The 22219-nt window shown below is 40.2% G+C and overlaps 4 protein-coding genes across 7 annotated transcripts in view; all 4 read right to left on the bottom strand.

Annotated features, from left to right (window-relative positions):
• The window catches only part of LOC119492980 (actin, non-muscle 6.2-like), an 840607-nt gene that overhangs the window by 40152 nt on the left and 778236 nt on the right, over window positions 1–22219 (bottom strand). The window lies entirely within an intron of this gene.
• The window catches only part of LOC119492997 (L-rhamnose-binding lectin SML-like), a 301994-nt gene that overhangs the window by 134899 nt on the left and 144876 nt on the right, over window positions 1–22219 (bottom strand). The window lies entirely within an intron of this gene.
• LOC119492939 (GTPase IMAP family member 8-like) lies at window positions 4173–17859 on the bottom strand. Of its 3 annotated transcripts, XM_037777848.1 has the most exons (9): window positions 17838–17859; window positions 14479–14532; window positions 14335–14390; window positions 12839–12898; window positions 11598–11657; window positions 10713–11354; window positions 10574–10612; window positions 6202–7395; window positions 4173–6077 (listed from the first exon to the last, which is right to left on the bottom strand). In XM_037777848.1, the coding sequence occupies exons 3-9, from the start codon at window positions 14351–14353 to the stop codon at window positions 4423–4425; spliced, it is 3669 nt and encodes a 1222-aa protein (XP_037633776.1). In that variant the 5' UTR covers window positions 14354–14390; window positions 14479–14532; window positions 17838–17859; the 3' UTR covers window positions 4173–4422. The 3 variants fall into 3 exon arrangements, with proteins under 3 accessions (XP_037633776.1, XP_037633777.1, XP_037633778.1); XM_037777849.1 differs by lacking the exons at window positions 12839–12898; window positions 14479–14532; window positions 17838–17859; XM_037777850.1 differs by lacking the exons at window positions 10574–10612; window positions 10713–11354; window positions 14479–14532; window positions 17838–17859.
• Window positions 19510–22219, bottom strand: part of LOC119493204 — a 90956-nt gene continuing 88246 nt past the window's right edge. The window contains exon 16 of the mRNA XM_037778353.1: window positions 19510–22212. Coding sequence (XP_037634281.1) covers window positions 20549–22212 — 1664 coding nt within the window. The 3' untranslated portion in view covers window positions 19510–20548. The remainder of the gene's footprint in view (window positions 22213–22219) is intronic.

Raw genomic sequence — 22219 nt, 5'->3', positions numbered from 1 at the left:
CGTTAGTGAGAACAAAGCAGTGTATCAGAAATAACTTACATTCTTAAGCACAAATAAATGCACCATTAACTCTGCACAGCCCTGCGGGAAGGTGTTGAGTTGCTGGATTTTGAATGAATGCATTCAAAGGGCAGGCTTCATCATGTCCGCTGTGGCTCAGCGCTGCTCTCGGTCAAACTCAAACTGACACACCGAGAGGCAGAGGAGCACATAACACCACACAACCCGTTCTCTGTGAAATATGGCCGCTTTGAACGCTAAAGGGGGACTTGTGCCTCGGTATCAGACGCCGAGGGGCGGGACAAAGTTTGAGAACCTGAACGACCCGAACGAGCTGTACACCCGGGACGCTGTTATTGGCTGGGAGTTACACCCCCATGTGGGGCCCAGGAGCTCTTTGGTGACACCCAGAACAGTCCTGAACACAGCAAAATAAGAAGACGAGGAAATACAGGCAGAAGGCAGGGTCTCTGTAGACGCACTCACTTCTAGTTGGTCATAAGTGATGATTGAGAGGGATTATTTTGTATCATTGTTTTTATGTAAATGACGACTACAAAGTTAGAGATATGATATGTAAATATTTGTACATAACTTGTAAATATCTTGTAAATAATGTACATACACTTTAACATCTTAAAACACTAAAGGAAACAGTAACGGCATAAATGCACTATATGTATATATAACTTACAAGTGAAGCTTTCCAAGGCACAAACAGAGGAAGGAAAGGATAAGGTAGCTGAAGCTGCAAGACTGACCACATGTAATGAAACAACTGAAGCAGTTCCTGATTGGAATCTTTGACCTATGACCTGGTTGTGTCACATGACTAAAACAACCAATGAAAGCAATAGCAGAAAGTAAGCAAGAGAAGTACTCCCAAATGACCATTAGGGGAAGAAAATACAAAACATAGATGCAAATTGCCCGTCTGTTGTTGAATAAATACCACTATCTGAATAACTAGAACATGTCTGAACAACAGGGGGAGCTAAATTTAGTCTTGTTTCCTCAGCACTCCTGAGAAGGACTCAGTTGTCTTTGTGACCACTTGTTCGGCTTCACCTTGTTAACCTTTAGCAGGACCAGGTCACCTTTCTTGATATATAAAGAAAACATCCCATGATAATGTGAAGAATTGTTATTTGACTGACATTTTATTACACATTAAACCTGATAACTTTATATCAGTGAAGTGTCTACAAATGCACGTTTGTTTCAGCTCCTCAGCCTGTTAAATAGTGATGCATATTTCTTGGTTATGATTTGTAGTGAGACAGACAGACAGACAGACAGACAGACAGACAGACAGACAGGCAGACAGACAGACAGACAGACAGACAGACAGACAGCATCTCATTAAAGACTGAACTCTCAAATGGAAAGCTGTAACCAGCAGTGTTCTGTGAGGCTCCAATCATCAGAGGTTGATGCTACAGCTCCACCTGCTGGACATGGAGGTTATCAGACAGAGCATGGCTCCCTGTGCACAAACAGAGCTGTAAGATCATTGCTTTCAAAGAGTTACACATATTGGTGACATGAGAGTGAAATGATCCTCTCGTCTCTCACAAATTAATTTATTTTGATTGAATTGGACCTAGGATGATCAATGATCAATATTCAATTCTGACAGCTGATGTCAGCCTAGTGCGGTTAAATGATCACCGCCCTCATCACTGATAGACTGCATTCACAAATATCAATTAATATATTTGGAGGTGTTAAGTTTGAGTTGAGTTCACTCACAAGATGATTAACCAGGAAGAAAAGAGTCAGAACATGATCAGACGTGTTTCTAAATATTTCATAAATCACAATGAAATGTTTTTTAAATATGAATATAAAATTGTATTTTATACAAAACTAACCTATTTTGATTGAGTGCTACAAATAATCCAAGCTTGTAAAACGTTTTACAGGATTTTTATTTTTGAACTCAGCTCTAAACATATTTTAAATCATGTGAAATAAATGTAGACATTAAACTCTTTTTCAACATTTTTATTTCTTTGATGTGAAGTTTAAATCATATTTACACAGGATGTTTTCTTCTTATTCAACAGGCCGACTGAAATATCTGAATCGTGTGTGGCTTTGAAAACAAAACGTCATGTGAAATATTATTTCTCTTCTGTTTCTTTATTACAGGAATATTATGAACAATTCACAAATGACAAATGTTGCATGGAGACATCTACCTAATTAGATACAACAATCTGCAGCTGATAGTGTGCAGTGTGTCCATATTGGACATAATTATATGACATTTATGTTGGTTTAACCATGACATATTTAAAACAATACAAGAATCAACATTGAATGTGGTGAACAAAATAAAAATGACTACAATATTTCAAATCTCCAACAGATATGACACTTGATGTTAGAGCTCCATCTGCTGGACAAAACAATACAAACATTATAACAGGAACCATCAACTGAAAGATGATAAATGTGATTATACAGGAGGTGGACAAACATATTTTAACTGTACAGAATAATGTGTTGCAGTTGCTATGATTGTTGTATTTGTAAACCTAGTATACTCTGAATACTTTGACAGTATCCTCAGTAACAGTAGTATCCTGAGATCAAGGAAATACAGAAATACATAGAGGTGAGTAAAGAGGTTTCAGATTCCTGTACATTAAATGGATGTAATCAAGTTATAAAGCATCTATTCTTATTTGACATGCAACAAAACAAACAAAAAAATAAGATCAAACCATCTGCATATAAATTGTATTCATGATTATTTAATATTTGCTGTGATATTTGTAATTTGGGTGAAAGGTGGTTGAATGAAATCTAAACATTTTGACTTCTATTACAAACATCAAGTTCTTTCTCATTTAAAAAAGAAAACAAAGATCTGTAATGACCAAGCAGAGCTTCCAGCTGTTGAAGTCTTTCTTAACTAAGCTGTAAATAATTACACAAACAATTAGCAAAAAAGAAAACAAACAGCAAAAAGTCAAATGATTCTCAACAAAACAATGAAGAAGAAAACAATAAAACATATAATACACATTTTCTACAGACTGAAAAGGTGAAGGCTGAGATGGCAGCTCATTGTGACGACCCTTTTTTAAACATGCTCAACTTATTTGTGGTGAAAAGGTAAAAAAACAAAAACAACAGAAAACACTATTTCAACAATATAATGCAGATTTTTATCAAACTTTACAGAAAACCCACTGAAACAGAGAAGACCCTGAATGTCAGTGAGTTATTTAGCTTTTGAAATCATGATTTAGGATCACTAGACAGACATGACTGAAATCAACATTATATCATTTAAAGAGTCCAACTCAGTGATACAGAAATCTCTCTTTAATTTAAAAAGTCTGAACAGCAAAGCTGTATTTGTTACCAAACACCATTTGGAGGTGGTTTGAAATTCGACAGATGCGTCTCAGTCCGGACGCTCTGGCCGCTCAAATCAAATTTCAAAGTTTCTTTTGTGAAACTCGCAACGCGCCAAACAGCAATGATGTCAAATCCAGAGCAGAATCCATGCTGCTACTAGCAGAGTGCTATAGAGGACAACATGCAGGAGAACAACAGTCTGTGGACAGATCCTGATATATAATTATAATAATAATGAAACAATAATTCTACAATAACACAAATCACAACTTCCTGCCCCATTTGTTGCTGTTACAGTCAGATATTATAGACATATTGTTCTCTAGAGAACACTAATTACAACGTTTTAGTTAACTAATACTATGTTCCTCTCTGAATAATTTTGTGGATCAATATCTGATGTTACAGATTTGTGTTGAGCAAAAGCTGATTAATTCACTTTTCTTTTCTGCAGCACATTTCTTACTGTATGTCTTTTGTGAACTGTCACTCCAGCCTGGTGAACCAGGAGGTACATTTACAATCATAAATGTATGTACATGTAAATACACTAAATATCATGATTAATCACATGATTGTCCGTAGTTAATCACGATTACTGCAAGTGATTATCATAAAGTAATTTTCATTTACATATCTGAAGGTCAGAGGTCAAGGGACCCCTTTGAAAATGGTCATGCCATTTTTTCCAAAATTTAGCACGTTTGGAGCGTTATTTAACCTCCTTCACGTCAAGCTAGTCTGACATGGTTGGTACCGATGGATTCATCAGGTTTTTTCTAGTTTCATATGATACCAGTATCTTCACTCTAGCTTTAAAACTGAGCCGCTACAACCTCCGAAAGATCGATGGCTTAATGCGTTAAAGAAAATAGTGGCGTTAAAACAGAGCTGAGTTAACTATCGTGTTAACTTTGACAGCCCTAATATATGATAATTTTAGCACCTGACAGCCAATGAGGTGTATTTCCGTGACCATGGTATGCATTGCAGTGTAGTCCACTGCAAAACATTACAGAGAAATCTATCCTTCTTTAAAGCTTTTGTTTATTTGAATCCAAAAAATACTCGAATCCGTTCCAAAAAGCGCTGGCTTGATGCTTCGGGTTCTTGTTTCACAAGTTCCGCTACCAAGTCCTTTATTTCTGTTTCATGTGTTTCCTTTAGATCTTCCTTTTTTTCAGGTTCCACTTTCTTCAATTCTTCTTCCTGTTTTTTCAGTAAGTCATTCATTTTTCCCCAATTCTTTTCCTTTTTGGTCACACATTCCTTCATTTTGTCTGAAAGTGCCTTCAAGATGTCATATTTCTTATCTTTGTCTTTCATTTGTTTCTCATGCTCTTCCTTCTGAGCTGCAGATTCCTCAGATTCCTTGGTGTACTTCACTATGAAATCATTATACTTTTGAGCTTTCTTTGTGGCGTCATCTTCATATGTTTTCTTCAGATTCTCAATTTTTTTCTTATGATCCTCCTCGATGTCTTTTTTCTCTTTTTCCTCTTGTTCTCTTCTGATTCGGTCCTCTTCATTTCTTTTCTTTTCATTTATTTCTCTTTCTTGTTCATATTCTTCTTGAAGCTTTCTTAATCTTGTTTGCTCCCTTTGTCGTCTCTGTTCATCTTCTTGATGTCGTTTGTCCCACAATTCTTTTTGGTTTTTCTTCCACTTCTGTCGTTCTTCTTTCATCTGTTCTCTGCTCTCCTTCAGCTTTCTGTCAATGGTTTCCTTTGATTCTGACTCCGATCTTATTTTTTGCTCTGAATGTTCAAGTTTTTGTTTCCACTCCTGTTGTTGCTTTTCTTCTCGTTGTTTTCTCTTCCTGTCCTCTTTTTCTCTCATTTTCTGTTCTTTCTTTCTCTTCTCACGTTCCTTCTTTATGTTTTCCTCCTTTTCTTCAAGTTGTTTTTCTCTCTGTTTTCTCTCCTTTTCAGTTTCTGCTCTCTGTTTTTCTACTCTTCTTTTCATTGCTTGCATTTCTTCCTTGTGTTTTCTTCCAAGTTCCTCCCTCTCTCTCTCCATCTCTTCTTCCTTCTCCTTCAGGATCTTCTCCACTTCCTTCTTTATAGCTGCCTCGGCCTCTTGCAGCATCTCATTGGTGTAGCAGCTGCCTCCATTCTTCTTCACCATGTTGTCAATCTTGGTTATCAGTTCACTGACTTGTGTGCGGTTTTGTTTATCATAGTTATTGAACACATGGTATCTTCCTCCACAGTCAGCAACTAGCTTCTTAAAGGAATCATCACATTTCTTTTCAATGTATTCATCAATCGACTGCTCCTCATCCTCCAGGTCATCTCCTCTTGTGAAAAGAATGATGGTGAACTTTTCTGAATTTGTCCCAAAGCCTTCCTTGATGAGTTTTAATGTCTCCTTCTCCTCTGGTGTGAGTCTGCCAATTTGTAACACCAGCAGGAAGACATGTGGTCCTGGAGCCAGAAGACTGATGCACTTTAACATCTCCTCTTGAACCTCTTCATGGGACAAAGTTGTGTCAAACAGACCAGGAGTGTCGACCACAACAACAGGACGACCGTTCACTTCAGTCTGTTCTTTCTGACAAAGTTTGGTGACTGATGTTTGGCTTGATTCGGCTACAAATGCCTTTCTTCCTAGAATGGTGTTTCCTGTAGAGCTCTTTCCACAGCCAGTCTTCCCTATCAGCACAATCTTGAGACACTCTGGGCTCTGCTTCTCATCATCACCTGTGAAATAAGAAGAGCTGGAGTTACTTAAAATATTCAGTTACTACAGTTTACTGTCGGCCCAAGGCTGTGATGTAGAACATGGTTTAGGACAAAGAAAAACATTTAAATTTAAATTACTTACAAGTTATCTCATTCTTCTTTTTCAGCCTCTCAATTTCACCTTGTTGCATGTTGATGCGTTTCTCTTGTTGTAAGACCTTTTCCATTTGTGCATGAGCAAATGTTTCCGTTGTATAGCAGTATGGTTTATTTTTAGATTGACTATTGTTTTCCACATCTTTCAACAGCTTTGGGATCTGCTGCTGGTCCTTGATGTTGAGAACAACATATCTTCCTCCACAGCTCTGACAGAGCTCCTGGATCTCCTTGTTTTCCTTCAGGAAGTTAACAACAGCTGGAGCTGTAGGATCTGACTCCACAGTGAACAGAATCATGGTGAAGTCATTGACTGGAGAGCTGAATGTGTTCTGGATGGTCTTTAACTCTCCCTTGTCTTCATCAGTGAGGGAACCCACAGGTAGGACCAGGATGAAGGCATGGACGCCCTCAGGATCACAGAGGGAGATACACCTGAATGATTCCTCCATCACTGCCTCCTGAGGTTTTCCATACAAGGCAGGAAGCTCCACCAGAGAAACCCGACGTCCCCACACCTCTCCCTGATGTTTAACACACTCTGATGAGCTGGGGACTGGATGAAGCTCTGTCTGACCTAAAATGGCCTTGGCTGCTGAAGTCTTCCCTGCTCCTCTCCTCCCACACAGAACCAGGTTTACAGCTGGTTTCATGTGTCCAGACTTTAGTCTGATGTTTTCTTCAGTGAAGGTGAGGAAGGTTCCTTTGTTTTCATGCACAATGTTTTCAATCTTCTCCATTAACAGTGTGTGGTTCTCTTCGACCATGTTGTAGAGTCTTCCTCCACAGTCTTTAAGGAGCTGACGAACAGAGAAACTCATTTCATTCCGCTCATGTGTTCTGATGACCATCGAGTGTTTAAAAGCATCTTGACCAAACAAGCTCAGGATGAACTTCAGTGTTTGTCTGTTCTTCTCTGTGAAATCAGAAGGCTTCACTAACAGCAAGAGGACATTTGGTCCAGGAGGACAAAGGCTGATGCACCTCTTTATCTCTTCTCTGACTGCTTCCACAGACAGACTGAAGATGTTTGGCGTTTTCACCACTCTTGGAGGATTTCCTCTCAATTGCCTTTGTTCAGTTACTGTTAATAATTGAGCTTTTCTCTTAAAGATGAAGTTCAACAGTGTTGTCTTTTTGTCCTCGGATTTTCCAAACATCACAATCCTGAGTTGACATGCTATGAAATAACAAAGATAAAAAAAGTTATAAGATGATTCCAATGAGCACATTCTCATCACTCATCAGTTCATCACATTTGCAATTCGTCATTAATTTAAGTATATGAACCATAATTCTCCATGGTACAAATACTACAATTAGCATACCTGTCTGGTATAGTTTGCTCATTATAATTCTTTTTTTAAGAAAGCAACATTATTGCCACCTCCCGTGGTGGAATTATCCGCTCCCATGGTTTCTCATACCACTGCTATGCGGACGATACCCAACTCTTCCTATTATTCCCGCCAGATGACACTACAGTCTCGGCACGGATCTCACTGATATCTCTAAATGGATGAAAGAACGCCACCTTTAACTCAACATATCTAAGACTGAGCTCCTTGTCATCCCAGCCAGTCCCTCTATACAACCACAGATCAATATCCAGCTTGGATCAACCAAACTCATACCCACAAAGTCTGCCCTTAATCTGGGTGTCATTATTGACGACCCGTTAACCCTTAGGGCTCATGTGGCCTAGACTTGGGCGATATAATGAGATTATCGTTTGGCACGATATTGATTGGCCTCGATAATTGTCCTCACGTGTCCACGATAACAGAGACATATTCAATTATGTTGAATACGGGGATTCCGCCAGTATATTGCAAACCTGGCGGGCCTGAGATGACTCCCTGCCGGGGCAAAACATCAGAGATGTTTTATAAACTAAAATGTGTTATACAAGTAGCGAAATCCTTTAAAGAATAACTCAGTGCGTAGGTTGTGTATTTAACATTAGTGAGTGACGGTGTTTATGGTCAAGAGAGAGAGAGAGAGAGAGAGAGAGGGAGCGTGTGTGTGACGGAGTGCTGTGAGCGTAGCAGTGTGTACAGTTTAGGATGTCGGTGAATAAATGCTACAACTCCTCAAGACACAAGCCAAGTTCCAGTGTCTCTTGGGATTATTCCACACATGATTTGGCGCGTCAGCCCGGCAAGGCAGGGATTTATGTCTCCATTACAACAGTTATGCGCTACTCAAGTAGCTCAGTTGGTAGAGCAGGCGCCCATATAACAAGGCTGAGTCCTAACCGCGGCGGCCCGGGTTCGATTATGACCTGCGGCCATTTCCGCATGTCACCCCCTCTCTCTCTCCCCCTTTCTAAACTGTCCACTGTCCTATCAATAAGAAAATGCCACAAAAAATGTGAAAAAAAGCTTTTATTATGAAGCAGCAAAATCAGGAAATGTGTTTTCATCAGCAGCAACTTAACACGACTCCTATGCAGTTGAAAAGTGAAAAAGTAAAATAAAGCCGATGAAAGTACAAACAGTGAAGTAGGAGATTCAGTTTTCATCTCAGCATGTCATTGTGTAAAATAGCACTAACTGTCTATACATTGTGGCCACTTATGTATTGCAATGTACTGTATGTGTCTCAATCCATAGATATTTATATCTACGTGCGTGTCTCTTCACCATTTTTTGATGATCTCATATATAGTCTTTTTCTTAAAGCAATATCGTCAGTGGGGAAATTTCAATATTGCTCAACCCTATCGTGGCCTCTGTTGCTCGGTCGTGTCGATTTTCCCTGCACAACATAAGGAAGATCAGACCCTACCTGTCAGAGCATGCAACACAACTCCTGGTACAGGCTCTCGTAATATCACGCATTGACTACTGCAACTCCCTACTGGCAGGCCTCCCTGCATGCACATTCACACCTCTGCAGATGATCCAGAATGCAGCAGCGTGACTGGTCTTCAACCAACCTAAAACAGCTCACGTCACTCCACTGTTCATATCCCTCCACTGGCTCCCAGCTGCCGCTCACATCAAATTCAAAACCCTGTTGCTCGCTTACAAAACAGCAACAAAAACGGCTCCCTCCTACCTGAACTCCCTCATCCAGGTCTACACTCCCTCCCTCCTACCTGAACTCCCTCATCCAGGTCTACACTCCCTCCCTCTTACCTGAACTCCCTCATCCAGGTCTACACTCCCTCCCTCCTACCTGAACTCCCTCATCCAGGTCTACACTCCCTCCCTCCTACCTGAACTCCCTCATCCAGGTCTACACTCCCTCCCTCCTACCTGAACTCCCTCATCCAGGTCTACACTCCCTCCCTCTTACCTGAACTCCCTCATCCAGGTCTACACTCCCTCCCTCCTACCTGAACTCCCTCATCCAGGTCTACACTCCCTCCCTCCTACCTGAACTCCCTCATCCAGGTCTACACTCCCTCTCTCCTACCTGAACTCCCTCATCCAGGTCTACACTCCCTCCTACCTAAACTCCCTCATCCAGGTCTACACTCCCTCCCTCCTACCTGAACTCCCTCATCCAGGTTTACACTCCCTCCTACCTAAACTCCCTCATCCAGGTCTACACTCCCTCCCTCCTACCTGAACTCCCTCATCCAGGTTTACACTCCCTCCTACCTAAACTCCCTCATCCAGGTCTACACTCCCTCCCTCCTACCTAAACTCCCTCATCCAGGTCTACACTCCCTCTCTCCTACCTGAACTCCCTCATCCAGGTCTACACTCCCTCCCTCCTACCTAAACTCCCTCATCCAGGTCTACACTCCCTCCCTCCTACCTAAATTCCCTCATCCAGGTCTACACTCCCTCCCTCCTACCTGAACTCCCTCATCCAGGTCTACACTCCCTCCTGCCCACTACGCTCAGCCAATGAAAGGCTCCTGGTTCTCCCATCACAACAGGGCCCTAAGTCGCTAGCTAGACTCTTCTCCTCTGTAGTCCCTCGGTGGTGGAATGAGTTATTCAACTCTGTTCGATCCGCAGTCCCTTTCCACCTTTAAGAAGCTCTTTCATGAACACCTCCACACTTAATGACATTGATGACATTGATGATGTTGATATTGATGATATTGAGGATGTTGTTGATGTTGATTAGGATATTCATGATGATGATGATATTGATGTTGATGTTGTTGATATTCTTGATGATGATGACAAAAATAAAAATCTGCTTCTATACACCCTGTGCATTTCCTCTGTGCCTGTCGGCACCTGCGTCCGATCAGACTTGAAGCTGTTGTTGGCGCTAAATTTTGTTGTTTCTACCAAATCTGACTATGAAACTTCATAGTGTATATCTCATATATATCAGTGTTGTATTACTGCTACTGTATGTATCTGGACAATAACATGTGATTTACTTACACTGGTGGGACGGGGTATATTTTCTGGGAACTTCCACCTCTGTAAAAGAAACAGTCATGTCAAGTACAGCAGTATGATTCTACAGTCATTTGTGGTAATTATAAAGTTCTAATTAACTGAATAACTATCCTGTACTTACCAACAGCTTTTGGTGGATTGCCTTTAAAACTGACTTCTGCCTGTTTCAGGCTTTCCTGATCTTGAGCCATAGCTGGTGCTGCATCTTCAAATACTTCACAGCTCACATGATCTCCATTGTTCTCCTTTACAGTTTGACCCAAGCGTGTTAACAGCTCTGGAAATTCAAGGTTCTCCTGCTTCATGTATCTGTATCTACACATTCTCATCATGTCTTTTAAGGGCTGGTCTGGTAGATCTTTGCCCATGAAAGCTGAATTCTTCTCTCTTGGTGTTGATATCAGAACCAGTGAATGATTGAATGATTGATCACTGAAGTTTTGAAGGATTGATTGTAGTCTCAGTTTGTGTTCCTCAGTGAAGTCTTCAGGCTGTAGAACCAGAAGGAACACATGAGGTCCAGGAGCAGAGAGACTCACACACTTTTTTACATGTTTTGTCAGCTGTTCTGAGGAGATGTCAGGAAGCAGCAGATCTGGAGTGTTGATGACAGCTATTTCTTTCTCCTTCAGCTGTCCTCTGACTCTCAGACAGCAGTCTGGTTCTTGCTCAGTGTTGAACTTATTCTCTCCCAGTATGAAGTTCCCCACTGAACTCCTCTCAGACCAGCTGTTCCCCAGCAGAACAACCCTCAGCTCAGACACTGGAGATGAAAACACTGAATTAGAAAAACCTACTCAGTGTGAACTTTGTCCTAAATGAATAAAATAAAACTGAATTCATAACCAATGAAGAAGTCACAGCTGTTTTAAGGTGGACTTGTGAATGTGTCATCTGTTATCATCAAGAAACTTGCACACTCACCAGTGACCCACACCTGCAAACACTGTCAATCTAGATGTTAATATACAGAAGAATAATTGTGACTCAGTGCAGTTTAACTCACTGTTAGGTGACAGCCATTCGAAGCTGCTGCTCCGCTTCAGAGGTTGCCGATCATCTGACACTATAAGAATACAGAACATTGATTCATTCACATGTAATCTTTAATTAAAAGAGACACTGTTTCTGGAAGAACAAATCTGAAAAATATCATGTCTGGAGAGACAGAGACAGGTGATCAGAGAGAGGAGAGGACGGGAGATGGAGAGACAGAGACAGGGGATCAGAGAGAGGAGAGGATGGGAGATGGAGAGACAGAGACAGGTGATCAGAGAGAGGAGAGGACAGGAGATGGAGAGACAGAGACAGGTGATCAGAGAGGGGAGAGGACGGGAGATGGAACGACAGAGACAGGTGATCAGAGAGGGGAGAGGACGGGAGATGGAACGACAGAGACAAGTGATCAGAGAGAGGAGAGGACGGGAGATGGAGAGACAGTCAGATGGACTCAGTGCCTGTTGGAGGACTCTTTCAGTGCCTCTAGCCAGCGCTGCAGTAACTTACTGATCTCTGTTTCAGCATCAGTTTATGAGATGGACTGTTTTGTTCTTGGTTTTAACATTATAAAACTCATCTTTACATCCAGGAACAATTCAATAGTGTCCCCTCTTTTGTTTTCTTCTGTCCTGTGTCTCCTCAGTCTCCGTCTTTCACTGTCTCTACCGTTGTATCTGTGTAACTCAGCCGAGCTAACCAACCTGGTGACGTCACAGACTAGAGTACTGAAACATGGCGGCGCTCTTGTCACCAAAGCTGCAGGACAGATGAAACAAAGCTCCTTTTTTCTTTTAAATGCTGACATTTGTCATATTTGTTATATAATAGTTCATTAAAGTGGAAATCCATTTAGTAAAGCAGCTTAACTTAGTTGAACGCTTCACTTCCACATAAAGGGGCTGATCTGTAACTGTAAGGATACAGAAATATACACATTAATCCATTCATTAATTAATTAATCATTTCTTCCTCGTGTAATCTGATGGACATGCTTGGGACACTAACAACGGCACCATTCAAATGTGCAATTATTGTGTGTTTTTGCATTAAGAACTGTGATTTACCACTTCTCCTCATCTATGTTTCCACCTTGATCATACTGATCTTAGGATACATTATAGGTCTGACATTTAGAGGCAGAAGCTTCAAGTTTGTGGCAAAACCATCTGGTTAAACTACTTGAGTGTTTTTTACTTTATTATTTATTTATATCATTTATATGTTCAATGCTTTTGATTTTTGACTCACAGTTAGGTCGGTTGAAGTCAGGGCTGCTTCTGCGCTTCGGTTTATTTAAATCATCATCATCTACAAAAAAACAGAAAAAGTCTAGTCAAGCCTAGATATATATAATCCCTCCTGTTCACTACATGACAACAGTGGTGGTCTTTACTCGAGGTCTGCTTCCCAACCTGAACCTGACAGGTCTGGACAAAGTATCAGGCTAAAATCAGGGCCGCCGACAGCGGGAGGAAACTGGGTCAGTTGTCCTGGATGTAGATGAGGATATTAACTTGATTATTGACCCTTTGAGCACAAACATTGACGCTCACAGTTATATGTGTACTGTAGCGTTCACTAGAGAATAAATATTACGAGCTACCTGGTGTCAAGAAATGTAACAGCACTAAAGGTTAAAACAAAACACAAACACAGGACAAAGTGACCACTATGGAAACTCTGGGAAATATGAGCCGTCACTACAGTATTTCAGTACGAAGCCTCGTTTTGATCCGCTCACGTTAAACGTTTGTGTGTTTTAATCTGGATCAATAAATAAAACTGAGAGAAAGATGACCTCAGATGCATTAAAACACAAGAGAGGACCAAGAGAGTAAGAAAAGCATCCTGTGCTCCTCTCACATCTGACTTCTTCTACCTGTTTAGATTATTTTGTTCAGTGTTGTTGAAAACACAACGGACTAATGTTACACCATACAGCTGGCTGAGCAGGGACGACAACTGGTGAGAGAAACATCCACATTTAGTGTTTATTAACTCAAATTGTGTTTATGAAGAAATCAGTCATAATGTCAGATTAATCTGTTTAACTCCCTGTTCACTGTATCTCGACACCAGAGGTCTGTACTACGAAGCAGGATTTGGCGTTAGCGAGGTAACTTCAGGGTTAACCCTTCAGGGTTTTCACTTCTTACCGGGGTAGATCACCATGGTAACTGATGCTGAACAGCTGACCTGCTCCGGAGCAGGTTATGTTCCAGATAAGAGATCAACTCGTATAAAAGCACCGCCTACTGACCAATCAGAGCTCGGTGCGGGGATCGTGTGGTAATATTACACAAATAATAAGAAGTTACAGTCATAATCAGACTAAAGACAACACAGTTTAAACTGACAGATGCAGGACATGATTCAAACTCACTTCGTAGTACAGGCCTCTGTCTGTGATGATGTCGCATCCCCGGAACGAGCAAGATGCACGGCGAGCTATATTGTATGTCATTTCCAGTAAATATCACAATATAAAACGTGTTTTCTGTTTAAGAGTAGGCTACAAACGTAGGAAGATAGCACGTACTAATAACCCATCTTTGAAGTGGTTACGTCTCCAGTCTGATCTGGAGCTCACAGCTGATCTGTACGGGGTTTATTACATGACGTAACAGAAGTGCATAGTTAACGTCTTCAGTGTGGACAGAGAGCCAGTTAGGACACGGTGTAACATGTGGACAGTGAGAGAAGACAGTGTGTTATCCACACTAATAAAGTCTGACTGGACTCACCAGGTGATGCAGTCGCCATGATGTCACTCTGCTGGAAACATCAGAGAATAATGCACCTTCTGTTATCCAGCTTCTCTTATTTACTGACACTCAGACAGCCATAGTTCACTAATGAATGAGTTTGGACAAACAATGAAGACTTACTTGTGTCAGTGTTGCTGTCTGCTGAAGTCAAAGAGCTCTGCGTCACCAACAGTCCTGTATAACATGTCAACATCATCACAATCATCAGACAAGAATAAAAACATCAACACACAGTTTATAGTTTAAGATGAAACCGTCATGGTGGACAGTTTGATTTCATTTGGTTGCTCTTGAATATATTCTATTATTAAGAACAAAAGGGTATAAAAGGAACCACAACACACACACACAAATATACAGTGTTGTAAAACCATTCTAAGATAAATATCATCATATAAAACATATTTAAACATTGATTCATTCCTTATCTGTGTTCTCTGTGCCCAAGAAATCACCTGTATCTTGTCTGAATGATTTTAGACCTGTAGCCTTAAAGGGACTATTTGTAACTTTGTAAGCGTATAAATGTAGCGAGTTGTCACACATGCGCGCTCGCATATGCGCGTTCGCTTGTAGCCGCTGTACCCTCCTCCTCTGCCTGCTCTCCTTCACTCAGACAGCTCAGCTCGCTCCACCTCTAGACGTGAACGCGCGCTCACTCCTCACTGCAGGAGAGTTAGTTTAGCTCTGAGAATATCTAGTGAATGTTCAGTGGACGTTTGTGCAGAAATAACTGCTGCAGCTCCTCCAGACCAACAGAGGTTTCCCGTGTCTTGTGAAGTGACGGAGCTCTACAGAGATTTACGTTGTCTTCTCGTTACCGACCGGGTGCCGGTGTCTCCTCTGCTCTCTCCGGCTGCGGGAGGAGAGAGCAGGGAGACACGCTGCAGAGCCCCGCTGCCTCAGCCTGCACTTAGGCAGGAAAAGCCAACACTAGGATCAGATCTAAATCATGTTCATGAAGAGGCCTTTGTCTGGTCAGCTAACATTACTGCCAAGCAGCTGAAATATAGAGTGATATTGTGGTTTTAGCTGACGTGTGTCGCCTCACTGTTTTGAGCGATGCTCGTTCAGGTATATTTAGAGCGAGCAAGCGCGAGCCCGACGCTGACTTTTGTTGATTTCACGGCCACAGGTTTCGCTGTTAAGAAGCATTTCTGAAAGTTACAAATAGTCCCTTTAACATCTGTGATAATGAAGTGTTTCGAGCAACTGGTTAAGGCATACATAAATAACAACATATCTGCCAATATTGACACATTACAGTTTGCATATGGGTCTAACAGAGCTGTGGATGATGATGTTTCACTGGCTTTATATACTCTGCTAAAACATCTGGAGGGAAAAAACACATATGTCAGAATGCTGTTTGTTGATTACAGCAGTGCTTTCAATACAATCGTACCATCTCTTCTAGTATCTAAGCTGACAGACCTCGGCCTCTGTAATTCCATCTGCAGGTGGGTACAAGATTTTCTGACAGGCCGACTCCAGACAGTAAGAGGAGGAAACAGATACTCATCTACCACAGTTCTGAATACCGGTGCTCCACAAGGTTGCTGTCTCAGTCCCTTACTGTATAGTCTGTACACATATGACTGTGTGGCTAAACATCATACAAACAAATTTTATTCTCAGGTATTGTCTTATTTATTGTAATATTTATCAACTGTACCATTTATAGATTTTAAGGGCTGAGAGAGAGCCATCAGGGTACACTGTACTTTTAAATGCATATGACAAATAAACTTGAAACTCTACTGACAAAACTATCAGTAGCTGCAAACCTTCGGTCATGCATACAAGTTATGTAGAACTACTTCGTTCCTCAAACCTGTTTTTTCACCCTCATGTTGGTGTGATCTACAGAGACACTTTAAAACAGATTCTTTTATAAGCATGGGAGATTTTAAAAACAGGATTAAGGCCTGTTTGAAAATGTAGCTACGTGTCCTGCTACTGAACAGGCTCATGGAACACGATCCAATGTCTACCGGTACAAACATTTACTGTAAACTGCCCCAACTAACATTTAATTTATTCTACTTTATTGTCATACAGACGTCAACAACATAAAGTAAATAGATTGTATTTAGGATAAAATATACCCTTATATAGTCTAGAAAACGGTAGATCTGTTCATTAGATTGTAAATTGCTGTGTGTGTGTGTGTGTGTGTGTGTGTGTGTGTGTGTGTGTGTGTACAACATATATTTATTATTTTTTACCCCAAGCAGCAGCTATAACCCTATAATTTATTATATGTTCAACTGTGCAGTACTGAAATTAACAGTACAATAATGTAGTGCAATAATCTGGTTTACTAACACTGCATTTATTTATACAGAACATTTAAACTAATATTCTTATTTTACACTATTCTATATCAATATAATACAGACGCTCATAATGAATAAATAATATAAAGGTATTGTTCCAGTAGAGATGGTTCCTGTTCCTCTAAGCAGGACTCAGTCCACAGTAGAGATGGTTCCTGGTCCTCTAAGCAGGACTCAGTCCACAGTAGAGATGGTTCCTGGTCCTCTAAGCAGGACTCAGTCCACAGTAGAGATGGTTCCTGGTCCTCTAAGCAGGACTCAGTCCACAGTAGAGATGGTTCCTGGTCCTCTAAGCAGGACTCAGTCCACAGTAGAAATACAGACTGCAGCTGTTATTCATGTGCAGGTGTTTGTTCAACAGGTAACAGACTACAGAGAGAAACACTGCTGCTCTGATAACTCTGTTTCTTTATTAGTATTAGATCAGTTCAGACATAAACAGCTGATCCAGCTGTGATCCAGCTGTGATCAGCTGATCCAGCTGTGATCAGCTGATCCAGCTGTGATCAGCTGATCCAGCTGTGATCAGCTGCTGCTGTCATCAGAAACGGACGTCGCTTCAGTTACACTGCGCATGCACGTGTTAAACCCAGAGACTACTGTCGGCCTGTGACTCAGCCTCCTTCCAAAGGCCTTGCTTCTGCTGAGGCTGAGCATCTAAAATGGAGTTACCTCAGATATTAACACACCGGAAACAGTCTGTATGGCGTCAAAACAGCCTCAGAAGTATTCACAAACAAATATAAAACACAATGCACATATAAATGTAGAGTGATCTGCATCTGTGCCTCTAATTTACAACTAGAATTTCATCATTCTGTAAATACATTGTCATAATTTGACTAAATCCTCCTCATTTACAGACTTAAAAACATTCACAGCCCTTATATTCATTTGTGATTTTGTTTTATAGTTTAAACTGATTGAATCGACGTCCTCTGATTCCTCTGATTCCTCTGATTCCAGTAAAAGAGTTTTCTTGCAGACTGTCGGACAGTATTTCTGATCGGATGTTACCGTGAGTCTGTAAATCATTAATCACCGTGACTGATCCTCGTTTACCGACAGACTTCACTTCTCTAGAGGACTTTGACTTGATCACCTCTATCGATCTGGTTTTAGTAGTTTAACGTTACTCACCAGCTGAAGCTTCTGCTGCGACATCAGAGCAGGACAAGAAACAACACGAAGTTAAAAGTGAAAGTAAAAAACAAGAACAAGGCGTGACTCCTGTTCATCAAAGAATGTGAGGAAAACAAAGTTTATTTATTCTTTAAAACTACATATTCTTTATTCCATTCTTGAACATTTTGATTCTTCCTGACATGTTTTATTTAAATTTAATATTATCTGTAATGTGTGTTTAATTATGAGATTTTATTAATTATATTCCAGTGATATTTGAAACTTGTTTTCTTCCTCATATCCAAAATCATCACCATGACAACCTCTTCTCAGAATATCTACAGAAATAAATCCCATGAAATGTGAAGAATTATTTCATTTTATTACACATTAAACCTGATAACTTTATATCAGTGAAGTGTCTACAAATGCACGTTTGTTTCAGCTCCTCAGCCTGTTAAATAGTGATGCTTATTTCTTGGTTATGATTTGTAGTGAGGCAGACAGACAGACAGACAGACAGACAGGCAGACAGGCAGACAGACAGACAGACAGACAGACAGACAGACAGACAGGCAGACAGACAGACAGACAGACAGACAGACAGACAGACAGACAGGCAGACAGACAGAGAGACAGACAGACAGACAGACAGACAGACAGACAGACAGACAGACAGAGAGACAGACAGACAGACAGACAGACAGCATCTCATTAAAGACTGAACTCTCAAATGGAAAGCTGTAACCAGCAGTGTTCTGTGAGGCTCCAATCATCAGAGGTTGATGCTACAGCGCCACCTGCTGGACATGGAGGTTATCAGACAGAGCATGGCTCCCTGTGCACAAACAGAGCTGTAAGATCATTGCTTTCAAAGAGTTACACATATTGGTGACATGAGAGTGAAATGATCCTCTCGTCTCTCACAGGTTAATTTCTTTTGATTGAATTGGACTGAGGATGATCAATGATCAATATTCAATTCTGACAGCTGATGTCAGCCTAGTGCGGTTAAATGATCACCGCCCTCATCACCGATAGACTGCATTCACAAATATCAATAAATATATTTGGAGGTGTTTTAGTTTGAGTTGAGTTCACTCACAAGATGATTAACCAGGAAGAAAAGAGTCAGAACATGATCAGACGTGTTTCTAAATATTTCATAAATCACAATGAAATGTTTTAAATATGAATATAAAATTGTATTTTATATAAAACTAACCTATTTTGATTGAGTGCTACAAATAATCCAAGCTTATAAAATGTTTTACAGGATTTTTATTTTTGAACTCCAGCTCTAAACATATTTTAAATCATGTGAAATAAATGTAGACATTAAACTCTTTTTCAACATTTTTATTTCTTTGATGTGAAGTTTAAATCATATTTACACAGGATGTTTTCTTCTTATTCATTTCATACATGCTCTTCCTCATATCTGAGATATTTAGTCTGACTATCTTTAACCAGAATATCTGAAGAACTCAAATACATTTCTATGAAATCTTGATAGAGGAAGATTCACACAGGATCAAAATATTGTCAAAGTAAAGTTGTGGAGCATAACGTCTGTGTGCAGGTTGTTTCTCTTCTGTTTCTTTTTTACAGGAATACAACGAAAAACTCACAAATGACAAATGTTTAACCATGACATATTTCAAATGATACAACAGTCAACATTAAATGTGGTGAGCAAAATAAAGATTACTACAATATTTCAAACCTCCAACAGATATGACACTTGATGTTAGAGCTCCATCTGCTGGACAAAACAATACAAACATTATAACAGGAACCATCAACTGAAAGATGATCAATGTGATTATACAGGAGGTGGACAAACATATTTAAACTGTACAGAATAATGTGTTGCGGTTGTTAAGACTGTTGTATTTGTCCATGTGAAGCATTCCTGGATATTTTGAACATTGGCCAAGTATTCCAAGTATACTAGCTATACTCTGAATACTTTGACAGTATCCTCAGTAACAGTAGTATCCTGAGATCAAGGACATACAGAAATACATAGAGGTGAGTAAAGAAGTTTCAGATTCAGTCCACACTGAATTAAAGGGAAAACACTTTATTATTATTTTTTTATAATGGTAAGCAAAGAAAGAACAATTAAAAGATTCATCTGAATTATGACTTAAATTGATGTAGGCCTTATCAAGCTATAAAGCATCCATTCTTATTTGACATGTAACAAAAACATATATATGATATTCATGTTTGCTTAATATTTAATATTTGCTGTGATATTTGTGAGTTGGGTGTTGCACAGAAACAGGTTGAATGACATCTTAACATTTCATTCCACTTACATTACCAACATCATGTTCTTTCTCATTTTCAAAAGAAAACAAAGATCGTCTCTAAAGACCAAGCAGAATTTACAGCTGTTGAAGTCTTTCTTTAAAGGGACAGTGTGTAACATCTGGCGGCATCTAGCAGTGAGGTTGCTAACTAATATTATTGGATTTTCTTTTGTCTCAAAACATACATCCTCTCTCTCCCTCTCTCTCTCTCTCTCTCTCTCTCTCTCTCTCTCTCTCTCTCTCTCTCTCTCTCTCAAAACATCCTCTGGGAACCATGAATGTCTGTATTTCATGGCAATCCATCCAATAGTTGAGCTATTTCAGTCTGGATCAAAGTGGTGGACAGACTGATGACATCGCCATCTGTAAATACAAACCGCTGGCATGGCTAAATCATTAAATGCCTCATGAGATGGAACACTTACTGGGTTCGTCAACTTCATTCAGAAGTTTCTGCATCAACTTACATAATTGATTTTCATGTTTGTTCAGCAGGATTCTCTTTTCCTCCTCCTTTTCTACCTTCTCCATTTCCTCTTTGTGTGTTTTCAGCAACTCATTGATTTGATCAAGATTTGTGCTGTTTTTGGTCACACACTTCACAAGGTCAGATATTTCTCTCTGTTTTCTCTCTATCTCTTCAACATTGCTTTCTGCAAGTGCCTCTAAGATGTTATATGCCATGTCACCTGTGTCTTTCATTTGTTTCTCATGCTCTTGCTTCTGAGCTGTGAAATCATTTTTGTGTTTCTCTTTAAATTCATTGAACTCTTCAGCCTTCTCTCTGGCGTCATCTTCATACTCCTTCTTCAGATTCTCAATTTTTTTCTTATGATCCTCCTCGATGTCTTTTTTCTCTTTTTTCTCCTGTTTCCTTCTGATTCGGTCCTCTTCATTTCTTTCCTTTTCATATGTTTCTCTTTCCTGTTTGTATTCTTGTTGAAGTTTTCTTAATCTTGTTTGCTCCTCTTGTCGTCTCTGTTCATCTTCTTGATATCGTTTGTGCCACATTTCTTTTTGTGTTTTCTCCCAGTTCTCTCGTTCTTTTCTCATCTCTTCTCTGGTCTCCTTCAGTTTTCTGTCAATGATTTCCTTTGATTCTGACTCCGATCTTATTTTTTGCTCCAAACTTTCAAGTTTTTGTTCCCACTCCTGTTGTTGATTTTCTTCTTGTTGTTTTCTCTTCTTGTCCTCTTCTTCTCTCATTTCCTGTTCTCTCTTTGTCTTCTCATGTTCCTTCTTTATGTTTTCTTCCTTTTCTTCAAGTTGTTTTTCTCTCTGTTTTCTCTCCTTTTCAGTTTCTGCTCTCTGTTCTTCTATTCTTCTTTTCATTGCTTGCATTTCTTCCTCGTGTTTTCTTCCAAGTTCCTCCCTCTCTCTCTCCATCTCTTCTTCCTTCTCCTTCAGGATCCTCTCCACTTCCTTCTTTATAGCTGCCTCGGCCTCTTGCAGCATCTCATTGGTGTAGCAGCTGCCTCCATTCTTCTTCACCATGTTGTCAATCTTGGTTATCAGATCACTGACTTGTGTGCAGTTTTCTTTATCACGGTTATTGAACACATGGTATCTTCCTCCACAGTCAACAACCAGCCTCTTAAAGGAATCATCACATTCCTTTTCAATGTATTCATCAATCGACCGCTCCTCATCCTCCAGGTTATCTCCATGTGTGAAAAGAATGATGGTGAACTTTTCTGAATTTGTCCCAAAGCCTTTCTTGATGAGTTTTAATGTCTCCTTCTCCTCTTGTGTGAGTCTGCCAATGTTTAACACCAGCAGGAAGACATGTGGTCCTGGAGCCAGAAGACTGATGCACTTTAACATCTCCTCATGAACCTCTTCATGGGACAAAGTTGTGTCAAACAGACCGAGAGTGTCGACCACAACAACAGGACGACCGTTCACTTCAGTCTGTTCTTTCTGACAAAGTTTGGTGACTGACGTTTGGCTTGATTTGGCTTCAAACGCCTTTCTTCCTAGAATGGTGTTTCCTGAAGAGCTCTTTCCACAGCCAGTCTTCCCTATCAGCACAATCCTGAGACACTCTGGGCTCTGCTTCTCATCATCACCTGTAAA

This window comes from Sebastes umbrosus, chromosome 8 (genome assembly GCF_015220745.1).
Source record: "Sebastes umbrosus isolate fSebUmb1 chromosome 8, fSebUmb1.pri, whole genome shotgun sequence".
Taxonomy (NCBI): domain Eukaryota; kingdom Metazoa; phylum Chordata; class Actinopteri; order Perciformes; family Sebastidae; genus Sebastes; species Sebastes umbrosus.
Note: the sequence above shows the minus strand (reverse complement) of the source record. Positions and strands in the feature narration are given on the sequence as shown.